Source organism: Haliaeetus albicilla, chromosome 9 (assembly GCF_947461875.1).
Source record: "Haliaeetus albicilla chromosome 9, bHalAlb1.1, whole genome shotgun sequence".
NCBI lineage: Eukaryota > Metazoa > Chordata > Aves > Accipitriformes > Accipitridae > Haliaeetus > Haliaeetus albicilla.
This window is the reverse complement of record NC_091491.1, coordinates 35,006,684-35,030,343: the sequence shown is the minus strand read 5'-3', so window position 1 is coordinate 35,030,343 and position 23,660 is coordinate 35,006,684. Positions and strand designations below refer to the sequence as shown.

At 40.4% G+C, this 23,660-nt stretch overlaps 1 protein-coding gene and 1 long non-coding RNA gene across 3 annotated transcripts in view; both read left to right on the top strand.

The window, feature by feature from the left end:
- The first annotated feature begins 373 nt into the window (after nucleotides 1-373).
- On the top strand, nucleotides 374-16,414 carry LOC104322488 (uncharacterized). The gene is made up of 3 exons (XR_011326228.1): nucleotides 374-628; nucleotides 9,424-9,449; nucleotides 15,064-16,414. It is a non-coding gene; the product is annotated as an uncharacterized lncRNA (long non-coding RNA).
- A 1,333-nt stretch (nucleotides 16,415-17,747) lies between these two features.
- FXR1 (FMR1 autosomal homolog 1) overlaps nucleotides 17,748-23,660 on the top strand; it is a 39,076-nt gene continuing 33,163 nt past the window's right edge. For both annotated transcript variants that reach the window (XM_069792652.1, XM_069792651.1), the window contains exon 1: nucleotides 17,748-17,933. In XM_069792652.1, coding sequence (XP_069648753.1) covers nucleotides 17,883-17,933 — 51 coding nt within the window. In that variant the 5' untranslated portion in view covers nucleotides 17,748-17,882. The remainder of the gene's footprint in view (nucleotides 17,934-23,660) is intronic.

Here is a 23,660-nt window from a genome sequence, read left to right as displayed (position 1 = left end):
TAGGCACCTTCCCACCACAAAAGAAAAAAAACATAACAATGATTGCTAAATATCTTGTACAATTAGGGGTAAATCACTTCTGAAGTAAGGCTACGTTTTACCAGTCTTAGAACATTTTGGGGTTTACTAATGGAGAGCTAACATGCAGAAGACATAAATGACAGCACCTCTCCAGCCAGGTGTATTATACTGATCCTTAAAAATCTGTGCCTGTGCATACCTGTCACGGATCTTGCTTTTGTGTGTTGGGAGAATTATTTGCAAGAGAAGGCAATAACAGTAATATCATGTATTCAGTCTTTAAAGCATAAGTTTTTGCATATATCAGTTTAGAAGGACTTCATATGCATAAGTCTGGGTCAAAGGACTTTGAGGTGAACAGAAGCATTTGCTTTAGATTATACAAAGTTTTGGTAAAACTTATTTTGAATATTGTTTGAATAGAAAGCATCATAGGTGCCACCTCAGCAACAGGCTGATCTGGACGTAGAAGCAGGAGGGACTGGAAGTGGAACCACATAACCTCAGCTCCCCTGTGTTTTCCTCTCCTGATGGAGGCAAGCTCCCAACTGGAAGAAAAGCTCAAGCAGTCCAGTGATACCTTCATATTCAAATCATTAACTGCCAGGTGAGGCTACAGAAAATTCTACAGAGAATTATTTAAGTATAGCAAGTTTGTTGTTTGGATCGTTGCGGGTGTCCACCCTGTGTAATTTTGCTGCTGTTATGGCCAAAAGAGCAAGTATCCACCAGAGACTGTGTGATAGGCAGCATAATGCATCACCAGGTGTAAACGCTGAATAGTAAGGGAAATCCAGTGTATGAAGAGATTCTCTTCAGTATGGGGGCGGGGGGAGAATTGAGTTTAGTGCTGAGATAGAAGATGGACTTAAGGAAAATGGAGCACCCGCTTTCTTCATCTGGCTGGTGTATTATCCTTAGTCTCAGAGGCTTCTTGAGGGTTAGGAGGGGTATCGCCTGGTCCAGTTTTAATTGTGTTAGGAGCATATTTTGTCAGAAACAGATTGTTGCCGAGTGCCATGGTAGGGTCACACTATGGAGGTGATTCCTTTGACATATTTTGGGAGTGTGTCTTGTTCAACGGTGCAAATCTGTATGCTGAGTGAGATGACTCACTGTGATCTGTTAGTATGATCTATGAGTAGGACTATGTGAGAGACCCAAACACTAATTGGGGGCCCATCACATTTTTCCTTGATCACTTAATATTCACTCAATATGGAAATGTTCTTGGTCTGTGCTTCTTATTGAAAAAAATGGAATTTTAATTAATGTACTTTGGTTTTAAAATTATTAAATCTTTCTAGGAAAAAAAAATGAAAGCAGGAAACTAAAATTGAGCTGCTATCACCAGTATTAAGCTAAAGTGAAAGTTAAGGCAGTCCACTTACTGAGTGAATACTAACTGAAGTATTTTGTTACATAAATAGATGTTTGTTAGCTATTGATATATCAGACTGGAATTAAATCATCCGATCATCAGTTCCAAAGACTGACTGTAAACTCTAAATAATTCATTATGAGCTCTTTGATTATAAACCCTAAAGAATTTCATTTGTTGAATCTGTAACTCAGAAGTGGTTAATATTTTGATAGGGAAATGAAAAAAAACCTTTAGCACCTGAACAAAACTTTCTGAGAAAGATATGAAGGTCTCCTTTCAGTTCCTCTATGGTGGCTAATACCTTCCTTTTTTCAAAAGTAAGCTTATACAAGTATTGTTTCAGATTACTTAAAACTACTAGGAAGTTTTCTGGCACTTTTCTCAGATAAACTCCAGTTGCTTATAATGAACAGGCTTAACTGCATTTTCAAATCCTAAAATTAAATTAAAAATATTTTGGATGTCTCACCAAGGAAAAGCAAGGATAAAAGTAGATAAAGGTAGAAGCAAATACTGAAGACTGCAAAAAAATTGCAACTCTTCTGTTCTCTGTTCTTACAGTCTCTTGGAAGAAGAGGTGAAGTAATCCCAGAACCAAGTGGTGGTGCTGGTACTGTGCTTCTCACTACTGGCTTTCTTCACAACTCAAAAAGAAGCCCATGCATTGGGCTGCACAGACTGCTCTGAAGCGCTGCAATTAGACGTGCTGAGGTTTCTATTTTCTGGTCAATACCAGATGCCACTTGGACTGTGAAGCATGCTACCTACAAGCTTTATGTCCTTGGCGGTCCTATATAACTTTACGGTTGCAAGCCAGTGATGTGTATGAGATCAGAGTTTTCTGAGGATTAGGCATAGCTTAGCCACTTGTCCTGTAGGTACAAGTACCTGCTGGGGGGGTTGTTCAGGGAGATAGTGATTGCATGGAAATAGTATTTTTTCCTATTAAAATTATATTCCTGTTGAACTTAACACTGTGGCATTAATTTTGCAAGATGTGTATGTGCACGTTCTCTCTTTTACTCCCTCCATGCTGTAGCCAGATTCACAGACAAAGCTGTTCTACTGGGGGGATGAAAAAGCACAGTGAAAGTAAGGGCATTGTACCCTTCACCTGGGTAACATCTCTCTGTTCCTTCTCTGCTTTGAATAGATTCTTTTAAGGCTTGGACAACTCTTGATAGTAGAGATCCCATTAGCTGGTGCCAGCTAATGTTGTTGATGGGATGAGGGCAAGGACTGCCGCTGCCTTCTCCATAGTAACATTCATATATATATAGTAATAGTAGTAGTGTTATTTTCTGCCCACCATTTAATTTGTCAGCTGAATAGTAGCTATATACTGCAAGAGACTAATCAGCAGGGTTCATAATTTTGTTTATTTCTTTAGAGGGGAGTTCTGTGCCTGAGACTATAATATACTTACGTACTGTCTGACCTACTGTTTAGTTGTATGGAGAAAGGACTGAAGACATGTTCTAGACAGAATATCTTAAAGTGGAGTAATGCAGGAAGAGGAATGATACATGAAGGCTATAGAGTGTATGTTTTGTTTGGAGAGGAAAAAATGCATTAAGACACAAACATTTTCTGCATCTGCATGAGTGCCCAGCTCACTGATACAATGCCACTTCATTGAAGTGGTCCTCTCAGCCTGTGAGGTACTATCATTAGCCAGGGAGACATAAATTACTCCTTGCTTTGTGAACTACTATAATGATCAAGCATAGAGGTGTCTTAATTTACTGAAATGAGACAATGACTGAAGGTGCTGAAAAGCACTGGCTGAGATTGTCACAGAAGCCTTGCAGCAGAACCTGGCTTCTTTGAAGTCTTCTGCAGCACTATTTAAATTACTTTTTTTCTTATGCTTTGTAGATCATTCCTGTGATTTCTAACACACAGCTCTCCCCCCCCCCCCCATACTCTCACACTGTAGGCTACACTGGGTAACCATAAATCCTAAAGTGATTCACCAGCATCTCAATCCACCTGTGGTGGACATTCTCTAATGTTAGTACCTTGGTGTCCTGGTTTCAGCTGGAATAGAGTTAATTGTCTTCCTAGTAGCTGGTACAGTGCTATGTTTTTGAGCTAGGTATGAGAAGAATGTTGATAACACACTGATGTTTTCAGTTGTTGCTAAGTAATGTTTAATCTGAAGTCAAGGATTTTTCAGCTTCTGATGCCCAGCCAGCAAGAAGGCTGGAGGGGCACAGGAAGTTGGGAGGGGACACAGCCAGGGCAGCTGACCCAAACTGGCCACCAGGGTATTCCATACCGTGTGATGTCACATCTAGTATAGGAACACCGGGGAGTGGGGGCGGTGGGAGGATCGCCGCTTGGGGACTAACTGGGCATTGATCAGCAGGTGGTGAGCAATTACATTGTGCATTACTTGTATATTCTAATCCTTTTATTATTACTATTGTTATTTTATTAGTGTTATCATTATCATTATCATTATTAGTTTATTCTTTTCTGTTCTATTAAACCATTCTTATCTCAACCTACGAGTTTTACTTCTTTTCCCGATTTTCTCCCCCATTCCAAGGGAGTGAGTGAGTGGCAGCGTGGTGCTTAGTTGCCAACTGGGGTTAAACCACAACACTTGGATATATCACTAAAAGCAGGGAAATTCTCCAACTAATATTTGATTTAAAAAGAGATCTTTGCTTAATAGCATGTGAAGGTTATGTAGTGAGGAGGACTTTTCTGCAGGTAATCTAAACTGTTCCCTAGTGTAGATGATTATGACAGGATCTTTCATTAGAAGTCCGTGAAATAAGAGTTACTCAAATAAGATTATAAATCATTGTATCAGGAAGTGAAAGTACCATTTGGTTGAAAGCACTGTGCTGAAACAAATCGTCTGCCATATTGATCAGCACAAAGTTTCTGATAGAGCTGTTCTGCTCATTTGAAGTCTTCTTCACCTGCTTTATGCTATCGTGTGATAATGCAAAGCAGAGATGTGCAGCCTTGGTAGCTGTGAGTTGGATCTCTGCTTTACAAAGCCCTGTAACCTATACCCCTTCCCTCTACGGCTGCAGTCTGTGTCCCCTCTCCCACCAAGCAGCTGTCATCCTCTTTCACAGAGCAGTCAAATCCACCTTCACTGCCTCATCAGGCAGCAGCTCTCCTGCCCTGTCTAACCTGCCCAAGCAGCCTTCAACCTCTACACACTGGCACAGGTAGCAGCACCTTGCTCATCCCCTAAACAGTTTGAAATCACATCCACTGTGTAAGCAGCGATACTCTGCTCCTCTTCACCGATCAATCAGCTTTCATTTCCTCTGAAAGTCCCTGCTACTGGACCTAATTTTCTGTATCTGTATGGAAGGCTGCTGCAGAAGGGAGGAGGAAGAAGTAGGCAAAAGGTCTGGGCAGGGAAGGGGAAAGGCTGGAGCTAGGATGGGAATACCTTATGGACCAATTCCAGCATCAGAGCTGTTTGCTAGACCACAATGGACTGTAGTGTTTTCACATATGAAGAATGAAGTTGGTCTTCTCCAGCTGCAGGTCAGACATACCCTGACTGAGATGATGATCTTCAGTCCATGTTCTGCTGAATTTCATGGCTTGGGTTCAGCATTAATGAACATTATGGTTTCCACTTAGTGGATTTTAAATGCTTTTTAAAAAAGCCCTCTCTTCTCAATGCACACAGACAGCACTGAGTCACCTCAAATCCCAGAAAATTCAGTAGATCTTACACTGGTGTAAACAGCACAAGTTTCATTGCTTATTTAGTAACCAACTTTAAGTATGTTTTGAACTGAAGAGCTCAAACCTAGGACAAAAAAAAAATCTCAGCATTTCATACTGAAAGCAACTGTTATCTTTGAAGCATGAACAAGCTGCACCAGTAACATTCTCAGCTGAGCACGCAGATTCTTAGTTTGGTTTTGCTGATAACTAAAAATTAACAATTCAGCCTAAGTCTTAATATAGACATCTCTCTGTCTGGCATCTGCAAGACTTTCTTCCAGTATTTTCTCTCTTAATGCTGTAAACATCAGTATTAGCGATGACTGACTCAGCAACATATACCTTGATCTTTGGAATAGTGACTTGGCACCTGAGCCCAGTACAGCTTCAAAAGGACTGTACTCCCTTACAGCTTACCTTAAAAGGTTCCATGTCAAACTGTCACCAGACTATATTACCAGACTATTCAGAAAATGGAGAGTATCAAAGTAAGATTGGGTATTTGGTTTATGATACTATTTCTATTCTGATAAGGGGATAGGCAGAGATACGTGTTTTTCACAAACAAGTTAACCCTTTCTTTATGTTCAGTCTTATCTACTGCCTTCTAACTGCATTTTTCTCCAGCTATTTTTTCCAGACCCAACAAGGTGAGAAAGACAGCAATTCCTCCACTTTTTTTTTCCTGTCAACAGAATTGTTTACTAAGTTTCATGTAATTACATGTGTACAAATGTATTGAATGAAGCTGGATAGATGATACAAGCTGAAATTTGAAAGGCAGAGATCTTGACTGACTGGCGGTGAAAGCCTAAAATATTATATATGCACAACATGATGAAACATTGAAAAGTTCAATGTTCAACAAGCTCTAACTACAGTTTGAACTCCAAGGTTATGGAGTCAGGTCTTGGGTTGCAGGTTTTCCAAACCCAGTGGTACAAAAAATATATCCTTTGCTTTTAAACTGATTGAATTTTGTGTGGAATCATTGACAGACTGTGGTAATATATCTACTCTGCAGAGAAGAATATGTAGAAAATAAAGTGTGATGTGTAATCTCATTATCAAAGAGAAGCCAAAGCTTTGATGTCAACAGGAGTCCTTCTGTGGACTTTGATATAGAATTAATTTCTGTAATCTTAATTATTTTTTCTCTGTCTTATTTTTATTGCACCATGAAATACTGTTTTCCTAAGAGCAAACAGTTTGGGGATTTTCTTGTCTTTCTTTTTTTCAATTTTGTTTTGGTTTTAGTGGGAGTATTTGTTGTTAGCTGAGTTGCTGAGAAAAAAGTTAAATGCCTCTCTCCAGAGGGACAGTAGAGGATGTATGTGTCTTGTAAGAGAGATGTAGGTGGCATATTGGCCTTATGATGGATGCACAAGAATGAAGAGTGATAATTCATTCAAAATCCCCAGTTGTAATATTTTCATGTATTATGACAATATAATCTTGCATGTTAATAACAGATTATAATACATATATAGGTCAGTATTTAGCCAGACAAGATTTGCTTATGTAAATTCTACTACCTGTGTTTGAAACCAATAGTGGCTGTTACTTAATAGTGCTCAAAAAAAAGGCATGCTGTAGCTAGGTGGGATTGTGGGTTTGGCGAACTCTCTCCATGGTTATTTGTTTCTTCCTCACTCTCTCTTGAGGATTCCTAGAAAAATATATTTCATTCAAGAACTCTAGAGTTCTTCTAATTTCGTAATATTAATTTCGTTTTGTTGTATGCCCTTTTCACAGACTCAATTTAATGTGCCATTTTCCTCTGCCACACAGAACAAGGATGAGTGAGGAAGAACCAAAACTTTTCTGAAAACAGAAAAGCTTTATTATATGAAGCTTAAACAGAAAAGCAAGAGTGACAGGATTTCCATACAACTGTAAGATTATCTTCTTTAAATGTGTAACTCATGTTTGCTCTTTATGGGGAGATTGTTAGACTGTATGTTCAGCTCTCTCAAGGCGCATTTAGGACTTCAAATACAGTAATAAATTAATTTGCAAGATAGAGACAATAATGAAAGATTCGATTTCAAACCAGCGACGTGAAACTTTTGTGGAATTTTCAAACATTAAAAAGCATAAATGATAGCCTTATTTACTTGCATAAATGAACCCACCAATGAAGTAAAATACAAGATTGACAGCATTAGGAAGAGTAGCTCCTTTTTTATCTACAAAGAGATGTGACATGTAACAGTGTTATTGCCAGCTTTCTTCCACGTCACTTGGCCACCTCACTCCCCTTAAGAGGCCAATCACAACAAAGTGAGGGCAGATTAGAGATCTGGTGTATGCAGTCCTTGCTTTTTCTTAGATAACTAAGGTTACTCTTGGCAACAAGGAGGTGAGGAGTTGACACCCATCATCTAAGAAAGGAAACCATTAGTTTACTCAGAGGCCAATACAAAGCTACCAGATGGGAACAGTTTTCTGTCACTATCTATCAAGGCTAGAGCACAGCTATCCAGCCTTCTGTGACATCAATTTTATGCTGAGAGCACAGCAGTCGCAAAAAACACTGAAGAGCCATTTACTTGTAAAGTATAAGAAACATCTGTCAGGGGCTAAAAGTGTTAAAGAAATGCTTAACTGTACATTGAGTTGGCAGATTCTTAGGCTCAGATTACAGGAAAAACATTAGCAGTGAAAGTCCACAAGATTTATCCTAATTTATCAGATTACTTCCTCAGAAAGTCTCCTTTTGAACTGCTCTTCAACAGAAGAACAAATGTGTAGACTTCAATGCTTAATAAAGCTAAAAGCTTCTCCCTGGGGTAATTGAAATTTTTCTATCAAAGGGTAGATAGACCTGGTTGCAGCTGCAACAAAGAAGAAACATATAAAGCCAAGTGGAAAGCAGTTAGACAGCATTGGTGGTGTAGGACCATTGAACATGGTCTTGCTAATTGGAATCTATAGCACAGGACATTCAACTACATGCTGGGCAAATGACCCTGAAAGTTTCAAGTCTATCTAGTATAAAAAAAAGTTCAGATGTAAAAATAATCATACGAATGATGGATTCTGTATCCTTGAATGGGCATAACCAACCAGAGATCTGGGTAACTGGCAAATTTCTTTTTTAAATAAGGCCCTTTGAGTCCCATATATGCATCTACTTTCACAAGCATTTCAAAACCTGTCTTCTAATAATTTCACACAGAGCTTTCAGAGAAGCAATGTTCAAAAGAATGAAAGTAATGAATCACAGCAAAGTTTTACATTTTTATTTCTGTACTTTGGGAAAATTCCTATTGAAGACAGAAGGCAGTTCAAATTGGAATTGCTTTACTGCCAACAAAAATGTGTGACTCTTGATCTAATGAAAAATTAGAGAGATTGAAAAGCAGAAGTAGACTTAGGAAGGATTTCAGTTACAGCAGGATGCAGCCCTTATTGCATTTGTAGTTCAAACTGTGATCTCTAAGGAGACCTAAATTGCTCCAGAGTGTGGAATTTAGGGTATTTCAGACTTTATTTTCTCAGAGGAACAACTATGGGTAGCTAAGACATCAGACTTTATTGTCATGCATTTAGAAAACATATTTTATTTTAATTTAAAATAAAATGTCATTTAATGATGAAAATGTTCAATTATTAAAACATTTGTCATGTGAATTAAAAGTTGTTCAAAATGGTTCCATAAAGTGGAACTTAGGAATTTTTTTCAAAGTTTCCAGTTCTGCAATCTGATTTGGATAAGCATACTTTTGTCTTATACAGGAAAAACTGTTGTATTTGTGATTATTATGGTATGCAAGGATTCACTGGTTCAAAATCTAAACTGTCATTCTCACCCGCTCTCTAGTTTTGTGAGCACTAAAATATCTCCGGGAAGTGAAACAGTTTCACCAGAAAAAGCTGGAATTACATCTATACTTCACAATGTGCTAACATACAAGGATGTCAGAACAAGCTACTTTGGGCATTGGAAACACCTTGCCCATGCTTGTTTGGCATTCCATGGAGGCTAAGTACCCTACTGAAAGGCAAGGTATCTTAGCTTGGGTGCAACACTACGTTATGTGGCTATGTTGCTTCCCACACAAACACTACTTCATTCAGAGCTTAGTCCAGTATCTTGACATGATGCAACATTGACTGTGTGGTACAGACATGCTCACACAGCTCAGACAGTAGAACTGCAATCAAATTCCTGCTCCAAGTTGCCAAGAAATAGATTTGAACTTGGATTTCCCAAATACCAGTAAACATTATGTTAGATATGAATTAGTCTTGTGGGTTTACATTGTTGATGTCTTACCATCTCTTTTTCCATTCTTTTTTAGTGAGAAAAAGCCTCGGAATGTCAGAGGTAACAATCATGTATTTTCATGTATTCCCTAGAACCGTTCTTTCTCTCTTGCATTTCCTCATTTATCACCCATTTTATATATCTTCCTCTCTTACCTCATCTCCTTCATTCATCAAACTTTTCTTTCTTCATCAAAGCCTAAATTTTGAACCTTTCTTTCTCTGTTGTATGAACCATTCGTTGTTCTTTTCCTGCTGTTCTTGACTTTTCTCTTTTTATCATTTTTCTCTTCCTTGCTCCTATTTCTTTTCTTGCATATTTCATCTGTTTGCATTAATCCTCCTCAGCCCCTCCTTTTGATGGCTCTAATGTATTTGGTTTCTGACAATTAGCCACTTCTTCCCCACCGTCTAAAGCAGCATTTTAAATGTTGAGCAGAGGAACTCCTTTCCAAAGTCCCAATTCAGCCCAGCGGGAAAAGCCCAGGGCTGGAGGTTTAACTCCACTGAGAAAGGAGAGAACAAGGGGGCATGTACAGTTGTGGAAAGAGCAAGTTAAAGCACCCTCAGTTTTTAGGGCTCAGATGATGTCTTGTGGCAACAAATCACTGGTGAAATCAGGAACCGCAGTGTCTAATGTGCCAGACAGCCTACAGAATGTGGTATCAGGCTATAAAGCAACTGAAAAAAAGGAAGTGGAAGTATGCCAAAGACATGACGTCCTGAGCATTCATGCAATAATATTATTGATTAAATCAAAGGATGGTCAGGTTTTTTGTATTTATTAGAACTGTCTACGTTACCACCAAAGTAGCTTCATGAGTTCCCTTTTTCATCTCAACAGATAGGCAGTCTGGGAAAATACTCTGCTATTAATGGAACAGTATTTTTAGAAAGATGGAAAAAAGAAAAAGGCAAGAGTCCAGATTTTTTCCCACCCTCTTCAATGGCATTTGTGATACAACTGGAACACATGTACCAGAGGAAGGTCATCTCAGTTGAGAGAGCAATCACAAAAGCCACAGAAAACATATTTTAACTTCTTGATAACTCATTTTACTGAAATACTCTGTTCCATACTGCCTCATTGTATCTAACAGTAGAGCAGGGTTTGAGGTAATATATATTTATGTGGTATCAATTACTAGCTCTGTCTTGCAAGCATCAAAATGTGCATGTTTAATCCCTTATTCTGAGTATTAGTATTTAATTTCTTAAAGTCAGTGCCTATGAATAAAGTAATAGAATAGGTTCCCCTAATTTTTTGAAGAAGTTGAATACAATCCATTTGGGGATTGATGTTGAGACCCCAACACTGACATATCAATATTCTTAGTACTTCATTTGTGAAATGCTTATCTTTGCTCCTAGGGCACAGAGACTCTGTATTTATCTGCAGTTTCTTTATATAATAACAATATATACAATAAATGCATATATATTATATGAGATATATATATATATATCTGTAGCTCAACAGGTGGGACTTTTCAGAGGAACCTGAAAACATGTGTATACAGAATGTTTTACATTATTTTTCTGCCAACAAATTAGCAAAAAACTGTATTCTCAGCTTCCTTTCTTGAAGAGCACAGATTAAGCCAACTACTTAAAGTCATTCTTATATCACTTCCATTCAGATACTATATAAAATACCTGTCTAAGTACTTTGCTGTATTGGGGCCTTCAAAAAGTAAAGCGTGGCAAGCCAGAAATCTGCTTTTGCAACTCTCGACAGCAGAGTACCTTGAGCTGATAACCAATCTCTTCTTGAATTATTTTGTGCTTTAGATTATATCAGGTAATCCTATAAGAACAGAAATAAGATTTTCAGTTTGTTTGCTTAGAGTTTCACACAGATGCATTGCTAACGTCTTCCTATCTGTGAGTTCCCTCCTCGCTCTTCCATACTGCATTTCTTCATTTGGACTGATGTGCATCCCTCTGCTACTCCAGATACACTTTTGTTTAAGTGCTACTGTTTCGTTGTTTGATGTCCTGAGGCACTAAATTCCTATACCTCGGATCATGTATTTATGATAGCAACATGCCCACTGTCCACTGTCTTTTGCAAATCTTATTCAGGACTTCATTGCCTTTTTTTAGAGTAGGCCTTGACTTCAAGAAATTAAACACTAATACTCAGAACCAGGGATTAAACATGCACATTTTGATGTTTGCAGAAGTAGCTACTAATTCATATCACATAAATCTACATTACCTGAAACCCTGCCTTGGTCCAGTCCAACACTAGAAATGCAGGTATCTCTTTACACAACACTGACACTAAAGGTTAGCCCAGGTGTCAAGTCAAAACAAAGGTAGTCTGGACTTGTCTGAGGATCAAACAAGGACCAAAATTGGATCAGCAATTGAGAAAAAATAATACTTTCCTTTCCTGGTTTCCACTGAAAGTATTCAGAAGACAGAAATTATTAATTTGGGTTTGTGTTTGTAACAACAGTGATACGAAGGATATAACTCTTAACACTTGGAGATGAGAACTTCTAGGCTTGGATATCTAGAGTGATATGGCCTTTCCCCACCATTACTTCACCATGACTTCACACTACCACAAAGGTCCCTCTCTAGTGCTCAGTGCATTTTACTTCCTGGCTTGGAACAAAGTCAAGCACAAGGTTATTTCTGATCAGGTGCATCCATAGTAGCATTCAAAAGAGGCAGATGTAAAGTGATAATGAAAATTACCACACCAAGCCAACCCCATGAAAAGTTGTATTGTGAATGGATGAGCTTCAGACCATTGCATAAAGTCCATTAAACAGCAGTGCTCTCATTTAAGTTCATTAAAATTTCAGTGAAATGATTTTGCAGTTTCTTTGCATTGTGCCAGAATGAACATGGTGCTTACTGCAGGCATTGTCTAGTGCTTCTCTTTGCTTTTAAAATGACATCAAACTTTCAGTTTTATTTTGCTTACTTTCCTGTGCCGCTGCTGACAAAAATAGGAAGACTGGCCAAGCAGTGGTAAACCAGAAGTTCATCCAGTGTGAAAAAAAAGGTTCATATGTTGTCATTCAGTGTGATATTACTTTCACATAGTAGTCTGTTGCCTGGATGTATATTTTTCTTTTGCTGAGCATGCATGTTATCTTGTGGACTTTGAACAAATGAAACCTGAATCATATTACTCATCATTACTTCAGCATAAATACAGACTGTAGTCAAAACCAATTTTATTTTAATACTGGATCTTGATGTCTTCCTTATACAATTTAATTAGCTCAGTGACTTTTTCTTTTTTAGACTGCAGTAACAGGAAGTAGAATATAACAGTAAACACCTACTGCAGTCTGTGGATTATTAACACCTTTTATCCTTCTAAACCTAGGAGGTTTTTAACCCTGTAACTGTGAAACATTTTAAGCTCATTATGTCTAGACACAGACAGATAAATGTAAGTGCTATCAGCTGTAATACACAAAAAATAAACTAGCTCCAAAGATTTTCCCTTTCAAGGTACGTGTAAATAACTACAAAATCTAATTGACAATAATAGGAACATTTATGATTTCTTGTCTCTCTGATTTCCATATCAGACAGAGGGTTTTAAACTGCACTGCACAAAAATGTTTTTACATACACTCACTTAGCAACACCTTTTGTGGATCCTATTTTCAGAAGCGGTGTCTGCTTACAGTACTTGCAGATGTATCTGGCTACGGCACACTCAGTTCAGCTAACCTCCCGACAAATATTCATTCATTTGTAAAGGTCAGGAATGCATTTGTAAAAGGCTGCTGAAAATTGGTGGACACTTCTTCAGCCCAATATTCATACAGTGCAAAAATCACAGTGAAGGACAATATAAAACACAAGCTTTTCTTTAGGAGTTTTCTTTCCATTTTTACAACTACCACTGGCTCTTCATAAAGTGGCAGCCCAACAGGATGGTCTGTATCAAGACCATATGCCTTAATACCAGTGTTATGACACAAAATATTAGGTCCCCTGCCCTACTTGCACAAGTCTATTGGAGCTGATTTTACATGTCTCACAAACTTCCTTCTGCTACCCAAGTACACTATCTGGAACAAAGAAAACATACACATAAATGAGTAAACCCCACACACTCGGAAGCATGTAATTTTTCAAAATAACTTCTCCAAGACTTTTTCTGAGTTGTAATGTAGTTTTTTTCATTTGGTAAGACATGAGGCCAATAAGATCTCATCTCATACTATCCTTCAAGTATTCATCTGTACTGCTTGTCTCCATTGAGGATTAGGGAGGCACAGTAATTTACAGAGGGTCTAAGTGCTGCCAGTTGCCTAAGCTTCTGCTAAGGTTGGAAGGCTCTGGATGGATGTCTCTCATAAGTATCAGCCTTCTGCCAAATTTTCAGAACGAGCGACTGAACCAAAGAGGTTTTTACCCACTTAAAGGCAAAGCTAGATTAATTTTTTATCATTATTTTACTTTTTTATGGCACAAGTTGCTAAGTGTCAGCATTTCCCTTCATTGAATAGAACATAAGACCCAGGTTATTACACTCTGCATTTGTAAGTAAAGGTACAAGTCTGAATTTAGTCACCCTTGATTTTTGCCTAATTATTTTTTACAAAATGTGCTAAGAAAGTATGCTTCTGGGTTTTTATTTTACTGAAGGGTACGCAATATGTTCAGTAAAACACAGCAATACTGCTTGTTTTGGGATCAGCAAAGGCACTGAAGTTAATTGGCAGAGGAGTAGCTGATCAGTTTAAAACCACAAAAATTTTTCAAAAACAATCAACCTACTAGTAGTTTAAGAGGGCTATCAATTTGTGCATCTTTTCATAACTAAATCTTAGTTAAAAAGATCACTGTTTTGAGGAGTTAATGTTGTTGATTTCATGGTTGTCTCATGCTTACCCAAGTCCCTGAAAATGGCTAAAATTTCTCTGCTTTTGGGTGAGATGAACATCTAACAGAGTCTGCTGTCACAAGGTCCCAGAATGACAATTCCATTCTGACCTTCAGTTACACAGATGGTGAGATTTCCATGAATTCATTTTTGTATGAACGAGAGCATATCCAGTCTTGATTTTAAAATTGCTAGTGATAGGAATCTAAACAGGCCTTTATAATTTTTTCTCATACCTGGGTACTTGCAGATTGTGGCCAAAAATCATTCTTTCAAAATATTAAAACTCCGCTATGATACTGTTTCAGTGTGAGTTACATTTTCAATCCTTGTTTTTGTGTTTTTTTCCTGAACCCTCTTCCTGAATTTTAGACAACGACATTTAAGAGGATGGGGGTGGGGGTTGGTTGTTTATTTGTTGGAATCAATACTTTCAAAGTCTCCAATGTTGAAAATATGGTTTATATAGCACCATTATAAATGCTTTTTCCATCCTAAAAGTAGGCAGGCTTTATTAACTTTCATTATTTCATTTTGAAAGGCTGTTCAGAAGCTTCCTCAACCTCCCATTTTAAACTCTAATTTCCAGACTAAATTTATTAATAGTCAGCCTATACCTATTTGGGAGTCTTTTTGCTGGTCATGTTTTCTGTCTTTTATAGCCTTAGTCTCTCATTGATCGTTATCCCTTCTGTGTGCCTTGATGTATTTGAAGACAACAATCCTAATATCCTTCAGTGTTTAATCCTTCACCCTTTATTTTGCTCACTTAAATAAGCAAACCCTTCTTCTGCTCTTTCCAACCAAGGGCCCCAAGGATACAGAATCCTGCTATTTTTTGCTTACTCTCCTTTCGGCATGATGAAGCTTGCTCTCCCTCCTGCGTTGCCGAACAGTTTCAAGAGAGGACAGGGAGTGGTTCAACTGGACTTACTCATAGCATCTCCCTGACCAGAACTGCACTATGAAACATAGGTGGCAGGGCAGTTTCACTGTGGGTGTTGCAAAATGAAAACAAAAAAATAATCACATTATGTAGTCTTGTGAAAAAGTTGTAAGTAGCTACTATCAGAGGGAGACTCTTGAGTTCCCAAAGCCAAGTAGAGAAAAGATCCTCTCTTTTCTAATTTCAGTAAATCCTTAATTTAATTTATAGTTGCTTCTAATTTACATTACGTGAAAACTAAACTTAGAACAGATTCATCCTTGCCAGTCTGGCTGATGTGCTGCAAACTGTTATGGCCCACAACCTAATAATAACCCTCTTCTACTCCCATTTTTACCTAGGTATAGCAATCTGCCTCATTATTAATCTGTAAACAACCCTGTCACTTTAACTACTATCATGTGCACACTTCCAGAAAAACAAATTTTATCAGGCAAATTCAGATGCAGATTGCATTGGCTCAAGCCAGTTCTCGTTATCACTATTGACCAGAACTGTCCCCCATTTTGCAAATGTGGACACCCCGGCACCTCCCACAGTTCTGAAGTAATTTTTTTTATCTGTGTCCTGGTTTTACTCCTGAGGACAGCAGCTCATGCATAGTTTGGTTTTGCTTTTTTTTTTTTAACCCTGAAACCTTTTTTAGCAGTTGACATTGAGAGTCTGTGTCTTGGAAGCTGGATAAATGAACCTCTGGCTATTCAAGCTTGGGGCAATGAAAATTTTTGGCATAGAATTTTTGTAACAGAACTGTTTGCTTCATATTATCAGGTTTTGTAGTTTATCCTGGAAAGTCCCAAGTGCCCTCTGCAAATAGGAAAAGCACCTACCATTTTGCAAGAAGGGCTCTCTTACCTATGTGTGGCCTACGCACCATTGACAGAATAAATTGTGGGTCATTTCTAAAGATCTAAACAATATTTATAATAAAAAGTACCCTCCAACATTCCTGTGGAATAAATATTATGTGAGAATGAGAATATTCTTGCACACAGCATGGGAAAAGAGTAGATCACATAACTGTTTTTTTTCTAAGCACTACCTCATAGCCAAACAAAGATATGAGTTATTGAGTGGAAAAAACATGGTGTTCTCTGGAACAAGCAAAGCCTATTGGGGTTTTTTTTCCAATTAATTTGTGTCTCATTTCCCTTCATGCTTCACCACAATGACTCAAGGCTCTACTGTCCATGGAGCCTGTAACTTTGGCTCCACCTATGACCTTCAGTTCTTCCCCAACAGAATCCTCCCAGCCCATCCCCGTACCCTCAAATTGCTCACTGGACAGCACAAGCACAGAGTATAAATGCTCAAAGAGTTGCATGCTAACCATCTGGCACGCGTGGGGGTTAGCCAGCAGCATGCTAGCAAAGCCAATGTTGTTGAACCCCTATCTTTCCTTCAGCTGTGGCACGCTTGAGTCTCCTTCCCCAGTAGCCAGCTTTCTCAAAACTTCCAGGCCTCTATTATCTGAAATCCTCACCCCTCTGACAGACACAGTTAAAACCGGCAAAAAAGCTACAGTGGGAGATTAACGTGGAGAAACTAAAAATGAAAACATTTGATGGGTAAAATACCATCATGTACTCCTGTTCATTTGGGGCTGACATCTAACAGGAAAGATCAGCAGAAAGGACGTTTGAAAGTACCATTATTGATATTTAAAGCTATTGCAAAAAATGCATGCATTTGGCAGAGATACAGGCCTTTCATCAAGCTCTGCATGACTAAGCTTATGCGAGCATTGAGCTCACAGCAAAACTCGGGTCCGATTGTGTTGTGAGGGTCATCAAACAGCAAAGTCATTTTATTTTTTTCTCCTCTGCAGCAGTACACGGAGGAAGAAGGCACAGTGTCTGCAACGGGGCGATTCCCCACTTTTACGTCAGCGTAGCGGGCAGCCTCCCCGGGGGGCCGGCCCGGGCGGAGGGGGCGGCTCGGTGCGGGACCGGCAGCAGACGGCGGGGGGGCTCCCCGCCCCCGAAGGCAGGCCGCGGCACCGGCAGGGACAAAGGGAGCCGAGCGCACAGAGCGTGAAAGCGGGGCGGGCGACGGGCACCATCTTGACTGCGCCGGGCGACAAGCCAGGCCGCCTGAGGCGGCTCGGGAACGGAAGGCGTCCCCTAAGGCCCGGCCTTTGGAATTCACTTTAAAACAAAACAGAACAAAAGCCTAACAAACAAACCACCGCATTTTCCCTGCAGCGCTGACTGCGGCCTGCGGCGCCAGGGCCGCTAACTTCCTCCATTACCACACGGCGGCCGCTCCCGCGGGGCCGGGCCGAGGCTGCCCGGCCACCTGCGCCTCAGGGCGGGCGGGCGGTCGGGCGCCGCAGACCCCCCTCACCCGCCGCGGCGGGCAGCACCGGGCCTCCCGCGGCAGCCGGCCGCTCCCACTCCCGCGGGCCGCGGCGGGGGGGGAAGGCAGCGGCCGGCAGCCCTTCCCGCAGGGAACGCCCCGCTCCGCAAACCGTGAGCGAGCACCCCCCCCCCCCCCCTTCGCCCAGCGGCGTGGGCAGACCCACCGCGCGCCGGGGGGGGGAGGAGGGGCGGGGCGGCGCCGCGCCGGAGCGGCCCCCACCCCGCGGGGAGGCGGGCGGAGGGGGAGGGGGAGCCCGCCAGCGCTCCCCCCCGTGGTGACAGTTTCTAGAAGCACGTCCCGGCGTCCTTTGCGCTCTCAACATGGAGGAGCTGACGGTGGAAGTGCGCGGCTCTAACGGGGCCTTCTACAAGGTACCGGCGCCGGGAGGGTGTGGCGGCGGGGCCGGCGCGGCGGGGGCAGCGCGGGGGGCGGCCGGCCGGCGGTTCTCCGCGCCCGGCCGGAGGCGGGCGGCCGGTGGCGGCCGTGGGGGGAGCCTCCGCGCCGGGCCGCGGAGGAGGGGAAGGTGAGGGGGAAGGGCGTTGGGGGAAGGTGTCTGGGTGTGGTGGGGGCGGTGGCGGAGGGGGCTGCGGCGGGGAAGGGGGGTGTCGGGGGCCGGCGTGAGGGGAGGGGGCCCGGGGGCCGGCGCGGATGGAGCGGGGCGGCGGTGGCTGGGGAAGGTGGTGACGAGGCGGGCTGATACGGGCTCCTCTCGAGGGAGGTTAGTGTGTCGGAGAGGGAGAGCGCCGGGAGGGCCGGGGGGCAGCAGATGCACGGCACGGGGGTTTGCTTAGCTTTCGTTTTGGAAAGGGTGGGCGGGCGGGGTATTTTTGGAAGAAGTAGGGGCTGCCGGTGGGATGGGGTGAACGGAGCTGAAATAATCATTTTAAAATATTTTAAATAATTCTGTAAAGATTTCGAGTTTATTTATGTCATCAGAAAGCTTCCTTCACCATCACCCTCCCTGGAATGTCAGGATGTTACAGGATCAATGCAAAATACTCCCAGCTGTTGCCCGTCAGTCATTTTCCCCTAAGCCTGGCTTCAGATATTAAAGAATCCCAGCTCTTTTTATGGCAAGAGCCTTCTGTCTTCCTTTCCAGGAGGGCTGATTCCAGCCAGTATTGTGAGCACGCAGTGTAGCTATGTTCTGGGCGTATTTAATCTCAGGACTCTCTTTAGCTATTGTGCCTAACCACATACACAGTGTGGTATTACACATGCAATATTACACTGGGGGGAGAGAGGGGTGTCTTTTTTTATTTTTTTTTTCTCCCTGAGTTTCCCGTGTGCAGCTGTGGATTTGGCTTGGAAGTCAAGTGGTAATTGTACAGTATGTAAAGGCAGTTGGTGTGTAAAGGATTGTAACCAGCTGACTTCAGGAGTTAGTTTTTTCAACTGGCTGCCTATTAAAAGAGACAAATAGGAGATACTCTTATGAGGAAAGAATGTAATGGAGTAAGCTATATTCCCTTGGTAGGTAAGCCTCTTAAATTTTTACCACAATCAGTAGATAATAAATTTTGTAAATCGGGTACATTTTTAGTTGGACTTGAAATACCACACAGAAACCCACATCAGAATAATTTGCGTTTAGAACAGGATACTCCTAAATAGAATTGATGGCTGGTTTCTTTTTTATTTTTTTTCCCTCTTTTCCCCTGCCTGTTAGGAAGCCCAGAATTTGGAGACACTCTTCTTAGCTTTCCATTTTCTACCTTGTGATCTTGGACAACTTCGTAAACCATGGATTAGTTGTTTCTTCTGCTTAAGGGGAATGTGAGACTAATGGGAGCGTTAGGAGATGTACTGAATTATTGGACTGAAGGGATCTGTGTGCACAGAATTTATTACAATAAGCCCGATTTAAAATCTGCAACGATGACGCCTCCTCCTAAGTCAGTGAGAATTGTCAGGGTTGGATTAGCACCATCATGTGTTCTAGCCCTGTGAACAGTGACTAACAAAAGCAGAAGTTTTACTTAAAAATGGTGTTAATGGCTTTCAGATCAATGCAATGGGGCTTAAGGCCAGTGATGGCATCTTCATAGTGGATGAAGTCAGGTTAGAGTGATTGGACCCATAGGGACCAAAGCCCCAACTCAGAATAATCTACTGTTAATGTGGAGGGGAAAAAAAAACCCCACAGAACCCCCCCCAAAACCAAAACTGAATAAACCAAACTGAAACACAATTTCAAAAGGTTATTCTTGTGAGCTAAATGCAGTGAAATTTCTGTCAGTGACTCCATTTTGTGAGTCCTACTGTTGAGGTAGGCAGAGGTTATGCACGCATTTTGGAGCTAAGTAACACTACTAGTAATTTTCTGTTTGAAGTTTCTGAAGCAAAGGAGGGAGGTGTGTCAGTCTCATTTAGAAAGTATCCTATTTTGGACACTGATAGCATTTTTAAGATGAGGATAGGCTCATCATCTAAGCCCCATGTCACTGTATAGGAGGTGGCAAAAATTTTCTGAGGAGAAAAGCAGAATTTGTGAGATAGGATGAAATTTGAGGTTTGCCCTCAGAACAGTCTGAATTCTGATTCATTAGGACAGCAAACCTCCCAGTAAAGGAGATGAGAAGGACTCTGCTATGCCAACAGAGATAAAAACCAAAATAATTAGGTAAACAATTACATGACAGGATTTTTTTTAATGATTTGTTAATATGATCTGCAACTTAGCTGTAGTAGAACAAATGTAGTGATTAAATCTGTTAGAGCATTATAGTGGGGTTTTCAGTAGTTATTAGAGATATGACCATGGTAAATGGTATTCATTATACGTTCTTTTGTTCCTCTGATAGTTGTTCTTCATTTTAGTAAAATTCAATTTTAACAGGGAATTCTTTGCACATGTATTTATATGTATACACTATGGTTGCTATAAATTAGTAAGGAAAATAATATTCTTTACTAAAATACATGAAAAATCAATCTTTTTCATGATGTATAAATCAATGGACAGTAATTGTGGTTATAGTCCTGTACAAAAAAATATTATGATCTAAATTTAACCTTTTACTTATAAATCTGCAAACTAATTTATGCCTTTTTTTTCTTTTGCTTTAAAGAAGTAATATAATTTGGAGAACAGGACAGCATTTACCTTGTATTTTATCCCAGGTTCTCAACCAGTATACAACAGAGCCAGTGTTTAGCCACTCCCTGCAGCTCAGAAGACTTTGCATATATCGTAATATTGAGCACCCATTTTGTTTAGAGAACAGATGGCACTGATGGGGCTCAAAGTGGTCATGGCCTTCAGAAAAAAAGGTGAGGTTTATGTTATGGAACAGGCAAGAGAAAGGACAGGGTTGATGAATCAGTTAAGGGTTTGCATATATTAGAGGTGTGGTGAGGACTTTCTGAGAGCAGAACAGTGGATGCTTTCTAGGTGAGTGCTAGATTGCAGGTTAGTTTTTATCTCTGGAACGTCAGAGTAGACTTTAATGTCAAATGGCCAAAAAATCTGGATTTCTTTGGCTTCTAAATGTGTAGAGAGAGTGAAAGTTGAATACTGCCAGCCTCATCTTGGCCTGCAGTGTTTTCAGGATGATGATTCTCTGTGTCATTAAGATCATTAAGTAATTCACAGAATCACAGATGGTTGAGGCTGGCAGAGACTGTGTGGGAGGTCATGTGGTCCACACTCCTGCTCAAGCAAGGCCACTTGCCCAGGACCATGTCCAGATGGCTTTTGAGTATCTCCAAGGATGGAGACTCCACAGCCTCCCTGGGCAACGTGTGCCCATGCTTAGTCACCCTCACAGTTTTAAAAAAAAAAAAAAAAAAGTGTTTCCTGACATTTGTACAGAAACTCTTGTGTTTCAGTTTGTGCCTATTGCCTCTGGTCCTGCCAGTTGTGAAGGGTGTCTTTGCAGCTCTTGGCAAGAACAAGACAAAAGCTTCTGTTTCATCCAGTACCTTCATCAGCCTGCGTATGCTCACTTCTAGGCAAATTCAAGCCCTGGTTCTGCACATTATTCATGAGTGCACATGTCAGCTCATGTGAAATGGGTTGGGCCTTAAATTAAAATGAGACCAAGGTACATAAATTGAACACCAGATAACTTCCTTTACCTGAATCTTTCAGTGGCATCTGAATAACTCTGAAAGATCCATTGTATTCTTCATTGGAGGGACTTACGTGTGCTGAAAAACTGACTCTGGTGTGTGGCATGCTGTTGTGTTCTTTCTGTCCTAGAGTAGTAGCTGCTTAGCTTATGCAAGGGCATAAAATAGATAAAAATGTGAATTAGAATGAAACTCAACCTTTAATTTACAGGTTCTAAAGTGCTTTCTTCTTGGTCTATTCCTCTTTCAAGAGGTGTGGTTGTGCTGGTAATAGGACTAACCAAAGCGCTGGTGGCAGGAGTTGGCATAGGCCTCAAGGTAGAGACTAGCCAAACTATTACTAAGGGAAAAAATGATGAAAGAGAAGTACACAGCATTTCTCCACGTGTACAGTGTCAAAGCATGATGAGCAATTCTATGTGAGAAAAAAGTTTATGCATTAATAAAAAAATATAATGGCTTTTTAATTTTTCTTAGAATTTTTAATTAGTGGCTTTGAAAACAACTCTTGAGTTCTTCTGAATGGTTTTTAGCTTGATTGTTATTAAAATAGGAAAGTGTCATTAAGAGTGTAGCTTACACAGCTGTTTGTACCCAATTACTACACCAGGAAACATGGTAACTGGAATGACTTGTAAGACAGTTGAGATCTTTATTTTCTTTTAATGGTCAGCATTTATTTATTATATCTAGCCTTAATGGGTGGGAAATTTTAGACATTTTAAAGTTGTTACTGATTTCTTGATAGTTGTGTAGACTGGTGCGAGAAGTATCTGTAGTCATGATTGCTGTTGATGAGCCATTTTCTTGACCCTTTTAGGCTGATAAAGGGAAATGCCACAAGCAGTGATTATTGATTGCTCATGTACATAATCAGTGGAGGGTGTCTTTGAGAAGTTTTGCCCTTTGGGAATACGCATATGAAGAAAGCAGTATAAGTAATGTGAGTCATGTAGACTTTAATGAATAAGCCTAAACCAGGGGAATCAGTGCTGAAGTTCTTGCATAACTGTCATAAGGACTCTTGAATTTACATATGATAATTATGATTATGAATGGAAATAAGCAGTAATGTCATAGATTAAACTGTGGTTGCTAAAATTGATATAATAGTTCAGGATCTCTTACTTACCTGATGCCTGCTTATAATGTTTGTGTTTTGTGGCAAGCTAGATCTGCTTTCTTTTATCAATTCCTTGTATAAGCAGGTGCAGCTAATCACTTCTAATGAAAATAACATTTTATGAAGTTCAGTCTTTTTTGTCCAGTGATTTGATTATTTACAAGTTTCCTGTGTGTGTTTTGATTTACTTATTTATTTTTCCTGGAGGGTCAGCATGGGATACATCCCTTAGTAATAATTATTTCATGTACTTGAAACAGTTGTGTATGAATGTTAGTTAAAAATACTAATGGTTCTTGCTTCTGAAAGGAGTGAAAGGATTGGTAATTGGATATAGGCTTCTTGACCTTTATGTCACTGATTCAGAAACAGTCCATGGTACCAGATGCCAAAGCGTTTACTGTTTGAAATTTGCTCAGCGGTGGGTAACATGATCTTAGTATAGTTTTTAGTGTGCAGGTATGCGTGACTCAAAAGCCAACACAGTGGCTATCCCTGGAAAGAATGTTTGCAGCTAAACTAACAGCACCTCATTTTCAGATTGGACCATCCTACCTGGGGGTCAGATAAACTTAAGAGAGCAGGATGAAGAGGGAACTTGGATTGCATCTGTGTTACACAGATTTTGTGACTTTGCCTGGAACTGGATTTTAAAAAAAAAAAAAAGTGTGTGTGTATATACAGAGACATACAGTTCACTGTAAGGGCACTTCAGTAAGTCTTGATCCGTTTATGTTATCAGCAGATCCTAATCCTAAATCCATGAGCAAAACCCAGGTAAAAGGGAAAGAGCATGTGTGTGTGTTACGAGATGGAAGTCTCAACTGTAGTGATTTTGGTGGCAAATAATCCGCTCCTAGTTTCCTGTCCTTTTGTTCATACTTAAGACAGTATGGCCCTG